The sequence below is a fragment of the Gavia stellata genome, chromosome Z, assembly GCF_030936135.1.
Source record: "Gavia stellata isolate bGavSte3 chromosome Z, bGavSte3.hap2, whole genome shotgun sequence".
In the NCBI taxonomy this organism is placed as follows: Eukaryota; Metazoa; Chordata; class Aves; order Gaviiformes; family Gaviidae; genus Gavia; species Gavia stellata.
In genome coordinates, this window is record NC_082637.1 from 51,051,151 (window position 1) to 51,065,818 (window position 14,668).

The following is a 14,668-nucleotide window of genomic DNA, read 5'->3' on the forward strand; positions in this document are numbered from 1 at the left end:
GATTGTAGGACCTCAGTTCTTAGGAAGTTACCCAAGTGACTAGCATTGAGCAAACTGTTGGTGCTTGACTAATTTTAACTTGAAAGGATAAAGAGCAAAGGCAAGATACACCTGCCAGGATGCTGACATGTATTTCCAAAGTTCCTAATTATGTAAAATCTGAATGAGGACCACCTAGCTTCTTGCTCCTGTAGACATTTTGATCACTAAACAAGACAAGTTTTTTTCAAGTCTTGACAGGCAAAAGGAAGTGTGCCATTGGTATTTGGGGAGATATTGCTATTAATAGCATGAGAAGCCTAACAGGCAGTAGTTTTGGGAAAAATTAATGTAATCAATCTCAGCATACTGACCACATAAGGAATTAGGAACTTAATCCTCCCCTTCAGCTCTCAGCACCTACACACTAACGTTTATCTGAGAGTTTTCTTGCACATTGCAGGGAAAAGACAAATGGGCATATGCATCATGTATCTGGGGATGAATCAAGCTTTAAATGTAGGAATGTTCTTTCCCACACTGGAAAGCATCATTTGTGAGTGAGGCTTGCTAGACCGCACGTTCCACCAACACACACTGTAAAAGGAGAGGAAACAAGCAGTTCAAGTCATTCAGCAGCCTATTTACAACCTATGAATCAATTCTTTCCCTCTTGTCCAGCTCTCTCCTTTCAACCATCTACTTCCTGCTGCCACCTGCTGTCAGAGAGTCTCCTGTCTCTTCCTAAACACCACACGTGCAGCAAACAGCCCCAACTCCAGCCTTTTGTACTGTTTACACCTTTGCTTATTTTAATACAGGAATGTTAACACAGGTGTGTAACAATTTATCAGTCATGTAGGGAACACTGCATGCAAGCATGATAACAGGCCTCAAATGACAGCTGTGGCATGTGCTTGTCCCAAAGACTAACAGGGAAAAAACAAACCTGGAGGAGTGAAGCGGTCACTGTTGGCTGTTTGAAACACCATACTAATTTTGTGAAGGCATTACAGAATTTAGATCGGTATGAGTAAAGAGTGCACGATTCACAATCATGTCCTTATTTTGATGGGAGGTCCAAAAGCTAGCAGGACTGTGTGGTGGCATCTAAGCAGTTTATTTTTTTAGTTATTAAACAGATATTAAACAGCATAGCAAAGACAGTGCTAGCCACACTTATCCACAGGTCACGGGTCAGGTCCATGCACTATTGTTGACTTCCCAGTCTTTCAAGTCATGTCTTGAGTTTTTCTCCAGAAACGTCCTTCTTTTTTTAACAGAAGGCTGCAATTCTCACCTAACCACATGGCCAGGACCGAACAGCACCAGGGGCCACAGAGACAAAGGTAATGTATTTCACACATCAGCAGAGCAGGGAAATGAAAACCCGGAATGAAAATTCATCATAGATGTCACCGTCAGCCTTGTTCAACGTTCTCGGGGCCGGGCGGTAGGTGTCGCTGTTTCCCAGGCACAGCCTCCCCCAAGCGCCCTGCAGCTCTGAGCACAAACACCTTCCACCAAAAACTATGCTGAGGAAGTATGGGCAAAAGTATAAGCAAAATCTCAGCAGTAGTTACCCAGCAGGCTTTTTTTTATCTGACAAGTTACCGCAATTTCAAAAATGCACTGTCTTTTGGACAGAGAACACCCAGTCTTGCAACACTTGTCTTACATGTAAGACGACTAGCAAGAAGCAAGTGTGCTGTGAAATCCTCAGGGTCATTTTGCATAAGGCATTTGGTATGTCCTTCAGATGTACATAGTTTGAAAATGACGTATTATTAATGGATTATCATTACTGCCTAGCTAGGCACTGGGCAGCTCTTCATGGTGGTTCACAGAGCTTTCCTAAAAAAGAACAGTCCCATCAGAAATTCTCCTCAACTCCAGGACAGAGTGTCCCAGCCCCCAGCCTCCAAAATCCAACCAATAATCAGCGGTATTAGGGATCCAGCAGCCAGGTCATGAATGTCCATGTTGTATATTCCAGAAACAAGTGTAACTTGATCAATAAACATTTTCTGTAAGATATTGCAGGTTTTTTGTTTTGTTTTGTTTTGTTTTGTTTTGTTTTGTTTTTAAAGGACATTATAAACATAATTCACAGAGTTACAAATTTAATAATTTCAGATAGCTGAACATTTCCATATTGCTAAAAAATATCCAAACAGGGTAGAGATTATGTCATAGAAAAAAAATTGTATCAATAGTATATATTAATTAATGACATAATCACAGAATCACTAAGGTTGGAAAAGACCTGTAAGATCATCAAGTCCAACCATCAACCCAACACCACCATGCCCACTAAACCATGTCCCATAGTGCCACGTCCAAACGTTCCTTGAACACCTCCAGGGATGATGACTTCACCACCTCCCTGGGCAGTTTATTCCAGTGTCTCACCACTCTCTCAGTAAAGAAATTTTTCCTAATATCCAGTCTAAACCTCCCCTGGCGCAACTTGAGGCCATTTCCTCTTGTCCTATCACTTGTCACTTGGGAGAAGAGACCAACACCCACCTCTCTGCAACCTCCTTTCAGGTAACTGTAGAGAGTGATGAGGTCTCCCCTCAGCCTCCTCTTCTCCAGACTGAACAACCCCAGCTCCCTCAGCCGCTCCTCATCAGACTTGTGCTCCAGACCCCTCACCAGCTTTGTTGCCCTTCTCTGGACACGCTCCAGCACCTCAATGTCCTTCTTGTAGTGAGGGGCCCAAAACGGAACACAGGATTCGAGGTGCGGCCTCACCAGCGCCAAGTACAGGGGCATGATCACCTCCCTACTCCTGCTGGACACACTATTTCTGATACAAGCCAGGATGCCATTGGCCTTCTTGGCCACCTGGGCACACTGCTGGCTCATATTCAGCCGGCTGTCGACCAACACCCCCAGGTCCTTTTCTGCAGGGCAGCTTTCCAGCCACTCGTCCCCAAGCCTGTAGCATTGCATGGGGTTGTTGTGACCAAAGTGCAGGACCCGGCACTTGGCCTTGTTGAACCTCATACAATTGGCCTGGGCCCATCCATCCAGCCTGTCCAGATCCCTCTGCAGAGCCTTCCGACCCTCAAGCAGATCAACACTCCCACCCAATTTGGCGTCGTCTGCAAACTTGCTGAGGGAGCACTCGATCCCCTCATCCAGATCCCTTGGCCTGATCCCTTGGTTGTCCTGCACATGCCCTGTGAGCGCCCTCAAGATGAACCCCTCCATAATGGTAAAAGAGGATGGAATTACAACAGAGTACAGGAGAAAGGAGGGAGGGGAATGAGTCCTAACAGCACAAGGAAAGGTCAGCACCTGGATTTTGCCAGTTCCAGAATCTGATCACCGTCTCAAGAGCAGAAAAAAAACCTGACCTGGATTTCTGGCTTGACAATGAGCCTTTGAGGTAATATCTTTAAGAAGATAGAGCTGACAAATGAAGTCAAACTCCTTTCGGCAACTAGTTATGTTAAAATTGCAGATTCAATTAGTCAGCCATGTCTGGCCAGATGCAAATAATCTCCTGCTGGACTGAGTTAATTGGCCATATATTATGATAAAGTTTGCTTTATTCCAAGGATTCATTTGCTTGCTCTGCTTGTGTACATCAGAGTCACAGCTGCTAATGTCAGCTAACTGAGGTCCAGTGAAGAAAACCCATGTTGATGTACAGCCTATTGAAAGTCATTAAGGTTTTGGATGCATGTTTCTGACTCTGTACCAAAATGATGATCAGAGAAACCATCTGCAGGGGCAGAGCACAGGGAAGTCGACTCTTGTTTTGTATAAATCAATGTGAAATCCAGAGCCTGCTGGGATTATGCAATAGAGGAGGAAACCCAAGAGAAAAGCCACCACACATTTTTCAAGAAAATAAAAAACCGGTAATTTTTTATTACATCACAAACTGATCTTTTAAAAAAACTTCTACTTGAATCCATCATGCAAAAGCTCCAGTATAAACTACAAGCTGTTAAAACGTCAATGCTCTGACATTTTACTTAAGGACATAGAAAAAGCTTCTACACATGACAGCAGATATTCATCTTCCTTGCTCCAAATTTTGCTAACTGCACAAGTGGGAAACTGGCTCACCTCCTCTAAACATTAATATAAGGATGTCTTAGTCATTGACCGATAAAACTGAAAAGGATGATAGCACTATTTATACCTGAATTGGATACTTACATGAATGTTTTTTGCCCTGCTACAGAGATGTATAAGCTTACCAGTAATTCGGTTTTCAATTTCCCCTTGCATCTGGAGGGAGTCCACATAAATTGTCCTGTTTCCAATGATTCGTGCACACGCAATTCCCCTGTATGGCTGACAGAACCCGTCTTCATGGTAATCTTCTCTGCAAAAGACAGGTTAGGATTTTATAAGCAGAAGTCTAGCTGTCCCCAATGAATTTTTACAAAATACATTGTTATAAAATGAGAAAACCCCAGAAGACTGCAAATTTGAAATTGTTCCGTTCCCCAGGTGCAGCCTTCTTCTCCAATTCTCTCTACGCTACCTTAGAAGTATTAATGAGGCACCCTGTAAACAGCTCATTAGAGAAAGGAGTAAACCAAAACCCAAGATTAATTTAAAAATCATATGCTAATAGTAATGGGATTTGACAGATGAATTTATTAAAAAGCTGCTGGACTGAGACAGCAACATAGATCTTGTTACATGTCCCCATGCATTTTTTGGCATCTAGCTGCGCCCAGTACAATTAGGCAAACAGTTGGTTCTCTTCTTCCACCTCTCTCTCTCTTTCTTCATTTCCTGTAGTGAACAGCAGAAGAGACCTTGCCAAGCTTTAATTAAAACACAGAATAATTTTGAACTCTGAATTAGGTAAATAGTAATCAAGGTTTTAACCTCTTTTCCTCTTCTCTCTAGTCAGAGTCAATGCCAAATTCCTCTTCCAACATTTTTCAATTCAATGAGGTTTGGGGCCAAATTTTACTCCCTTACATCAACATAAATATTTTGCCTAAAGGCTCAGTGGTTTAACATATCATCCCCAAGGCCCCAGTAAATAATACAGAGCTGATCTGTAGACCATAACTCTCTGAGCACTGAAAAGGGACTTCAGAGTGAGAGCGCTCTCAGAGTTCATATCCAGTATGCTGTGGGTTTCCTCTGGCATGGCACAGCCTCTGTGCTAGGATTCACTAGCCTGATGGATTCACATCACATCATTCACTGCATGATGGGACCAAAAAACGCGTAAAACATAATCTAGAAAACCATGAATCTAGGACACCCAAAAGCTTAATCAACTTCCGTAACTAAACAGTCAGTTCAAAAGTCTGGGTTACCTCTCCCATACCAGCAATTTTTGAAGTATTACTTCAATACTCTTCTGCACTTTGTACTTTATTATCTTTGGATATCAGTATATCTGTTTTGGTCACCCGTGTTTCCACTTCTCTTTCAAGTATCTTCACACTTCCTTAGCATGCCACAAAAGTAGCACAAAACTGTCAGTGAATACGTGTAAAACCACATAACTTCATCTGGGCCAAATTAGCACAAAAACCTGCTGCCTGACAATGGCTAGCCATGATGAGCACATCACCCAACACTTACACAGTGACGAGTGCAGCCCGTTATTTCTGATACCTTATTCTGTCTTACGAATCTTTTTACATTTTTCCTCTGCTATGTCTTCCTGATAAAGCTCATCTCTTTGGGGAAATGTTACCACTATTTCTTAAAGTATTAAACTCTTTGGCAGTGGAAGTTTGGGTGGGACTGTCCATACAGTGTAGCCAAAAGCTGGAACCACCGATCACCACTCGAGCAGCATCTCTCCCTTTCCTCCCAGAAAGACAATGACTTAACAGGACCCGATCTGTCACACAGCTGCTAGATAAACCATGGTGATATGAAGTGTCTCATGCAGTTTATTCATGGCCTTTATTTCGTATCACAGTAAGATTGTTAAATATTCATAAAGCAACATTTTGTCTACAAACTCTGAAACAAGTTCTGCTTCCACAAAGATATGTAAGATTTTTATTATGGTAGATGAAGTAAAGGAGGAGTCTTTCAGGATCAATTAATTTCTGCAATGAAATTCTTTCACTCTCATAACAAAACCTCTAATTTTGCAACAATTGCATCATGCCTGAAGGGACAAAAATATCAAAGCATTTTGTCTGTGCCTGGTTTATGATCCTTGACCAACTCAGTAGGAAGTCAGCAATTCCCATAAGAGCTGAATGAATATGAAACCCTTATTTGACCTCCTTCTCAAGAGTAAATTCATTCCCCTATCCTGCAGAACAAAGTCAGCAATGTATGTAACTGAAACTGTACCTCACACTTCAACTCTCAGTGCAGGTCTCTCCTGCCAGCACACACACAAAAAAAATCTCTAAAAAATATCACTCCAAACAGCATGGGTTTGGTGACAAAAGCAGTGTGATCTCTTACTTAGCTCAGTTTATTTATTTCTGTCAAGAACTTCTAAATACAGCTTAGACACTGTATATACACACATATGCTCCCCTCTCCCATGTTATAGTCAGCTGCTGATTAAACTAAACTGGATATGACCATTACCATGGATGCAAGCAAAAGTAAACAGTAACCTGATGTCAGATACTCTGACAGAAGCTGGGCTGTTATTCTACATGCATCTTTGTCAGGTCAGGTTACTCAGTGAACACAGTTTGACTAGTACTAGTGATCGAGGGGACAAAATTACAATTAGTCTTCTTAGGAAAACAGTTGATTTCAACAAAGCTGCAGAAGTGGCAGCACTTACGAGTCTTCTTACAGATAACTCTTGCCCTCAGCTACATGTACACTCAGCACATGGCAAAACATCCACAGCAAAAAGCAGGCTGGGGGCAATCTGATAAAACAGCATAGGAGTGGCATCATGCTCAGTTCAAACAGGAGTCTTTGCAACCACGTGTGGTTTTGATTCCTACTCCAAACCATATGCCAGCAATTCAGTTGCTGATCAGAGCAAGAGTTAAAAGCTGCTGAAAATAGGCAGGAATACTGACTCTTCAATTTCCTGCTGCTTGAGCTGTAAAGTCTGCTCTGATCAAGAACTCTGTTAAAAGCAGAAATCTGACTCCACAAGAGGAATCCAGAAGACTTCAATTTGTTCCACTTGCAGAAATCTTACAAGCTAACTGCCATAGGTACTTTTCTACCTTTGTTCTTTGTTGTTTCTTTCTGAACCTTTCAAGATGACACTGCCTTTTCTCACAGGTGATTTTCTTTTGGTTTTAGATAACTATTTTTTTTACAAAACAGAGTCAGGAATATCCCAAGTGTTGACCTTCTTTTTTCTCTTTTGCTGGAGGGCAGTCTCGAAGACAGCACACCTGGAGCATGAATTTTCTCAGCAAACCATTAGAGTGGAGGTAAGGTATATGGTCCTACTGAGAGAACTCTTGTCCCAACTACCTGTCAGATGTTTGACCAGAGTTTGGATTTAAAACTAAAATTGTAAAGAATCTGACTAAACAGACCCTCTGTTCCTAAAACCCCAACGTCCATTTCTTAGGATGAATGCCATTAGTTTTCCAGGCCCATAAGGTGATCTTCTGCCAGAAGAATAAAATTAAGAACCAGCCTTTCTAACATAAAGCTAAAGCAGGAGAACCTTTTATTTTGGGCATGCACAAATAAAACCAAAACACTGATACTACTTTTATTTACAACATGGGGTGTATCTAAGATTGACCAGGCTTACTGCTCTGGAAACATCTTGAAGAACCAAGCACTGACAAGACATTTACAAGTTCCTTATCACACATGCACTGCACCGCCTGATTAAACACAGTCTGCCTTCAAGTTTGTGGGCAGAAGAAGTCTGTATGAAATGGAGAATTAACGAAACAAGCAATGTAGAAGAAAGACACAGGTTCAGTGATACGGTGTCAGTTGAATCTCCTCCCACTGACAGAAACCGTAACTTCCGGGGACATCTGGGTCTATAAAGGAAGCACTGGAAGAACCAGGTGCCTCTGAATAGCAATAAAACCAAGCACGCATGAATAGGAATCTCTCTAGATGGAGGTCATGCAAGAATTCCATAAGGTAGATATCCCCTTTAGAAGTTCATGGAAAGGTTTCTAGGCATAGTGCATGTGCTGCAAAAACATACTGAACATCGTCACCCCCACCCTCGCATTAAACATTACTTTAATTCCACATGTGACACAGAAAGAACACCAAACAAAAGACTAAAAAAGAAAATACCTAGGAAACAAAGAGGCTTTTCTTAATGGAAAATCTGAAATGCTGAAAGAATACATCTGGGCACAATACACTATATGATATCTATGTAACACAATCTATTCTATCCAACTGTCACAGCTGAACAGTCCAAAGGGCATATGAAACAAAAAAGTCCCAGTAAATACAAGGCAACCGTGGAAACTCTATTCAATACTAAAATCACCTTGTGAAGCACGTAAGTCTGCTGAGAGCTTTCAGTACGTATTTGGTGCCCTTGAAAACACAGTGAGTGCAGCCCTATTGGTTTTGCTGAAAAAATAGAGAAAACATGTGAGGGCATAACAAACTTTCGCAAGTGTTCATGAAGGGAATTCTGAAAGTTGAGAGGTACTAGACATCTATTTGCTAATAAGATACCTTTTTTCTGATTGCACCCCACAAACTCAACTTAGAGAGACAACAGAAAAGTCTAAGTTAAATCTATTTTCCTGAAAACAGAAGAGACACAACGCCGTGCATCTGCCATAAAAGGAAACTCAGAAATCCTCCAGAAAACTCAGAAAGAAAAATGTTTTGATTGAAATTTAACAGTAGCCTACCAACCTGCCTTTGTAATAAAATGAATGAAAGTGTTATTTAAAATTATAATTTGAGAACTATTTATTTTAATATATTAAAATAATAAATTTAGAAGTTATTTGGAGGGATACATCCTCAGCTTACACTTTACCAAAGTAAACAATACTAATGCAATTCATAGACTTTAACAGGATATTCCAGAAGTTAGTTTTTAAAAAGATAGTAGAAACTTTGTTACAGCAGTTTTCCACAAGCAAACTAAGTGCAGTTAAAATTTCCTATAAATTTTCCCACAGCAAATAACAAACCTGAATTTTTGAACCTCTTTCTTCTTGTCCAGGGATTAAACAGCTGTTAATTAAAAACTGTTAAATACTAAGAGAAGATATTAGGATTCCCCCTCATATTGCATTACAAATGGAGTGGCAAAGCAAGGAAAAATGCACAGAAAACCACGGTTAGACAGTGACAGACGAAGGAAAGGACAAATTATTTATGTCATCCTATTTGCTGTGGGTAGAGAAATACATTTGGTAGACAGCCACTCGTCTTGTGGGAAAGTCTCTGAGTTTTTGATAGCTACAGCTTGAAAACTGATTGCAGAAGCTGTGTAAAGAGGATGATTATAATTGAGAATAAGATTAGAGGGAAAGGGACAGGCATCATATTTCAGACTATGAGTTTACTTAGCCTGGTGTGTGTCTACTTCATAATCATAAAGCACACAAGTTAAATGACCTGCAGTACAAAGAATTTAAGGAATAAAGGGTTTCTGTTTAATCAAAGAGAGGCAAATCACTCTGACTTATGGGCAGGGCATTATAAAGGGCTGCAGTAAAAAATCAGGAATTTCTGTTCTTAGCATACATATGTATTCATGGTTTGTTTATATTGCATCTCAAAATCAGGTTGTCTTATAATCTGGTGCTACAGCCCCTGGAATTTGTTACCCTTACTCTTGACATGTATCTTATCATAGTGCTAGGGAGCGAACTCAGCTTACAATGGGATCACTCTTTGATGACTAAAATGAGTTCACATCTCCAAATATTCACAGGTCATGAAGAAGATCTCCAAATATCACAGGTCATAAAGAAGATCTGAGAGAAGAGAAACATACGACACTTGTCATATGCCGTATCACATCTATGAAATTTGCCTCCTGTCAAAAACATAGTGAATTTATATTAATGCTACTATAGAAAAATAGTTGGTACTTTCCAGTCAGGTTTGTATATTTACCTTTCAGGGAAAATATCGAATAAAACACTCCATTTCTTGTTTCACCATTAATTAAGATTTGTCAAGAGTGTTATCTTTTAAAGTAATAGTTAAAACAGGTTATAAAATTGCTCCTTCTCGTAGGCCTCCTGTTGTGCACAGGAGATCAACAGACATTTTACTACTGACATTCAAGCAACAGGACTGGGGTATAAATATTTGATGGAGGAAAAGAATGGGATTTTTCAAAAGCAGTATTGCCTGAACCATTACTATTCATCCATTGAGAAGAGTTGGGCTAATGCCAGGTACTCCTGACATTGCCCATAACTTCTGCCCACACAGGGCAGAAATTCAGTAACACGCACAAATGGGTTGGAGGTTTTAGTGAAGTTTCCAAAACCCAGGCGTACAGGAAAACCTAAAAAAGAACGCCACAAACCATAAGACACCAAAAACCCCACACCTGCACATCTGTGTCCTGCCTGCTGAAGTCAAGAAGAGAAAGGATGGCAGGGACAACCTCACTGCTGCATCAGACCGCTGCCTGGACGGAGGCACCCTGTGCCCACGTCACGGGAGAAGGGCGCAAGCTTCCTGCCCTACCTGTTTCCACGCTCTGAACAAACAGCTTCATTCTCTGACCAAAGGTTTACCAGCAAATAACCCACCTTTCTGGCACACAAAATAACTTGTTTGCATGACTTCACCCATGTCTAAGGATCAGCACTCCTGGGATATCAGAAAATACCCATTGAACTAGTTAACACCTCAAAGAGAGACTTCACTAAAATACAAGAAGGGTGTAAAAATTTTTCCCATACACTACAGGAATGTAATAAATAGTATCAGAAAAGAAGGGAGGTATAGTGTTAAAAAGTCAAAAACTAACAGGCAGGGGGATTTGTATAAATAGTCATAGCTCAGTTGAAATCAATGGACCTATGACAATTTACACTCACCAGGGATATGGCCCGTGAATTTTGCTACCAGATGCTCATTGAGTGCAACAACAGACCCCGAAAGCAAGATTCTCTTACATCTAGCATACAACTTAGATAAATATTAACAATTAGCAATTATTTTTGTGCTGTTTATCTGAATATCAGGACATAACAGAATCCCTAAAAAAATTTACTTAAAGTCCCATTTACTGAACAGAGCAATTGTTCTGCGTTTGATTTGAATGTTTATCTGCTAGTTCCTAAAAAAGTACATTGTGAACTGAAACTCCAGATTCAATGTCTAAGATCAGTAAAAAATAAGAGTTGATCTTTATTCTACTGTTTCTACTAAATGATGAATTTTTTAATGTTAATCATAGGATTTGAGACACCATTTTAAGCCAGGTAATAGATAAAGCAATTCATTGAAATGTCATTAGTAAAAACACAGCTACAAATGGACTTAGTGTTTGTGACAAACTAGAGAGAAGTAAGTTGTTTGTCAAACAGCAACTTGTAAACAACAACCTTATTTTTAGCCTATGGCAATTATTTCCACAACAGATTATAAAATCAGTATTTTTAAATACAAAACTCAGGCTCCAAAGTCTGTCTCTAAAACATAGTCCAAATAATATTTTAAACATATATTCTGATGTTACCATGAAAGGAGGATGCTTTTAATGCAAGGTATTTAAAAAGCATTTAAATGCAAGAAAGACGGAGGACATCAATATGGTTTAAGCATATCCCTTCACTAAATCATGAACCAAATTGTTCTCCTCACTAGGCATTGCCTTAAGTGGGTGTCAGCACTCCTAGCTGAGCTGTGTCCTTACTTAGATATACCATGTTCAATTATTTAAGTGGATAAAATGAATGGAAAATGGTATTGCCTTCCTTTCTTTCACAGAATCATCCTCCATCGCTCCTATAACAATAAAAACACACAGCTCTCACTAGCCAAGAAGTAGGAAAGAACCAAACATATAAAACTGTCAGGATGCTCATTAAATAACACTACATGCTGCTGTGGTTTGACGGTATCACAGGCATTCACCTGTTTATCATTGCTTTACATACTTAGAAAGGGTTTCAGTGTACCAAAAACTGTTGCTGTTCCCAAGTACAGTAATCACTTACGGAAGTATAGACATGGTTGGCAGGATGGCTTTTACTACAGTAACCTGGGTAAAACAGTCAAAGAAGCAAAGCTAAACAAGGACATCTACGTCCTGAATTTCTGCAAGGAACAAGGATTGTCCCTGGAGGTATAACCAGCCATAATCCTCTGATTACCACATGTAACTTCAAACACATGATCTAATATTACTTCTACCTACAAACTCTCTTTTTCAATTTAGTCAAATGATATTTTTGTAAATTCTCCCTCTGCTTTCATAGGTGTCAGCATGTTGTGATGAAATCTTGAAATCACATGAGTCAGCTGGTAATCCAAGGAAGGCTGCAGGTCTGTTGCTGAGTGTCAGATATTTTTAACAGAAACATCTCTGTTACAACCAGGGTTACTGAAGAATTGGAAAAAAAACCACTTCAGAAAACTAATTTCATCATATGGGAAGACGGACCTGGCCATGCAGCATTCCAGCTTCTCCCTCACCAAAACAATCATTATGAGTCTCCCTCCTCACCCCTTTTTTTTAAGGCAAGTTATCCCTCTCAGTGTGTTATGACTATCTAATAAATTGTGTCCCTCCAGCATCCCCAAGGAAAAACAGCAGGGCCAACGAGCCCTCTGGAGAGCCTCTAACAAACAGCTCCCTATTCCCCCCACTCTCCAAGGAAAGCAAAAATTCCTCTTCACTTTTATCTTTCCTCTTCCTGCCATGCCACCCTAAGTAAGTACACACAGGTCAGCTCCAAAAAGGTCTTGGAAGAGCCCACCAGCTGAAGATGTCATTATAATTGCTGCCATACCCAGGTAGCAATAAAACTGGTAGGGGGCAGCCCAGGGAGGGCTTCGGCAGTGGGGCTGCCAGTGCGTGGGGGTCAGCGAAGGGGACAGAGGGCTCCACCTGGGCTGCTGTGTTACACCGAAGGAGGGATGCGACTGAGTGGGCAGAGCTAAGAGGTCAGGTCGGCTGCCCAGAGGGATGGGAAAGCCATCGAGGGGAGAAAGAAGGAACGAAGGGCAGCTTTGGTGGCTGTGCTGACATAGGTGGGAGGGAGGGATATGGGGCCTCACCAAGGGGGCTGGTCTGGGGATAGGGGTCCCTTCTCACGCCTGGGAGTGGGTGAGAGAAGCTCAGCGCACCTCCCACCAGGCTGCTCTGACCTTGCCTATCACAACCCTCACCCCACTCCATAAAAGCCACCAGGGTAAGCATGACATAATAAATGAAATAATAAACAACATAAATGCAAATAATAAATAAATTAAATAACAAATAAAAAAAACCCTTAAGGTTTCCAGGTAGATATTCATGCATTGTGATTTATCTACACAGGTAGACTTTATGCACAAATAGAAATTTTATATTATTGTTCAGTTCATTGATATCCATTGACGGAATTTTATACGTATGCCAAGAAGACAGGTAGGAGGTAGAAAGTCTTGAGAGAAGAGAAGGCTAAGGAAGCATGATCAAAATTAGACAGTTATATAAATCCAAAGAGAAGGGAGGGTTACAAGAAAGACAAAGGAATAATTTAAAACAAAAACCGAAATCCCATGGAAGTGCCTTGAGCTTTCCATTTTGTTTTTTTCTGGAATGATAGGAAATACAAGTTTTCTGCAAAGTGTTTCCTAGCTTTTTAATAGATGTTAAAAAGGTAAGATAGTTTTATTAAAAAAAAAGGTTTAGAACCATTATTAATTAAAATTGTTTCAGAATAAAAAAACGTTTTAACTGACCATGCCATTAAAAATGTGATCACTTGTGAAAATATCTGAGCAAATGGAAAAATGAAAATAGCTGTACCGGTATAATTTTTTTCTTTTTTCTTCTTTCTTCTTTTTTTTTAACATAACAAAGATGGCTTTTCTATTTCAGCTAACACAGAGATTATACATCTGATAGCAGAGCACTTTGTAAAACAGCCAGACATCATAGCATCAGCTATAAATTGGTTACATAATTATATGTACATGCAAGTGTTCATATTCAAAGTCTTTCACAGAACATTTTTATTAAAACTACAGAAACATCAACTATATATAACCATATAATACTGAAGTGTCAGATTCACAGTAATTTTTCCAGACTTAAGGAAAAATTAGCATTTTCTAACCATCAGAAACCCCCAGCATCAACTAAATTACTTCTTTAAAAACATCTAAGCAACAATATGAAATACTTGTTAGCTTCACTGTTACTTTTTATGGATGCAATATGAACTACTTATTCTAGGCAATGTTGCAGAAATTTACAATCTGAATACTTCCCAATGTTAGAGGCTGTTTTCATAGCTGCTCTTAACTTTGCAGAACTTGGAGCTAAAATTTTCCACAGTCCAAAGCTAATTTTTTTTAAATTTTTTAACTTCAAAATAAATGGTTCAGGTGTTTCAAAAAATGAGGCCAGAGAAAATTACCATTTTTCTCTCTAGAAAAAAAAAAATTAAAACCCAAACCAAAACCACTACCAGGGAAAGGAGCAGCCATTTGGTTGTGATGCTATTGTGTTCCCTTGCTATTGAGCAGACATCTGAGACTTGCTGGAACATACCTTTTGCTGTTCCCATGAATCACTACCCAAACTTGTCCAGCCTTTACATCATTTCCATCTTCA

The 14,668-nt window shown here is 40.0% G+C and overlaps 1 protein-coding gene across 1 annotated transcript in view; it reads right to left on the minus strand.

Annotated features, from left to right (window-relative positions):
• Window positions 1-14,668, minus strand: part of ROR2 (receptor tyrosine kinase like orphan receptor 2) — a 159,441-nt gene that overhangs the window by 10,788 nt on the left and 133,985 nt on the right. Inside the window, exon 5 of the mRNA XM_059833449.1 lies at window positions 4,200-4,327. Within this exon, the coding sequence (XP_059689432.1) occupies window positions 4,200-4,327 (128 nt within the window). The remainder of the gene's footprint in view (window positions 1-4,199; window positions 4,328-14,668) is intronic.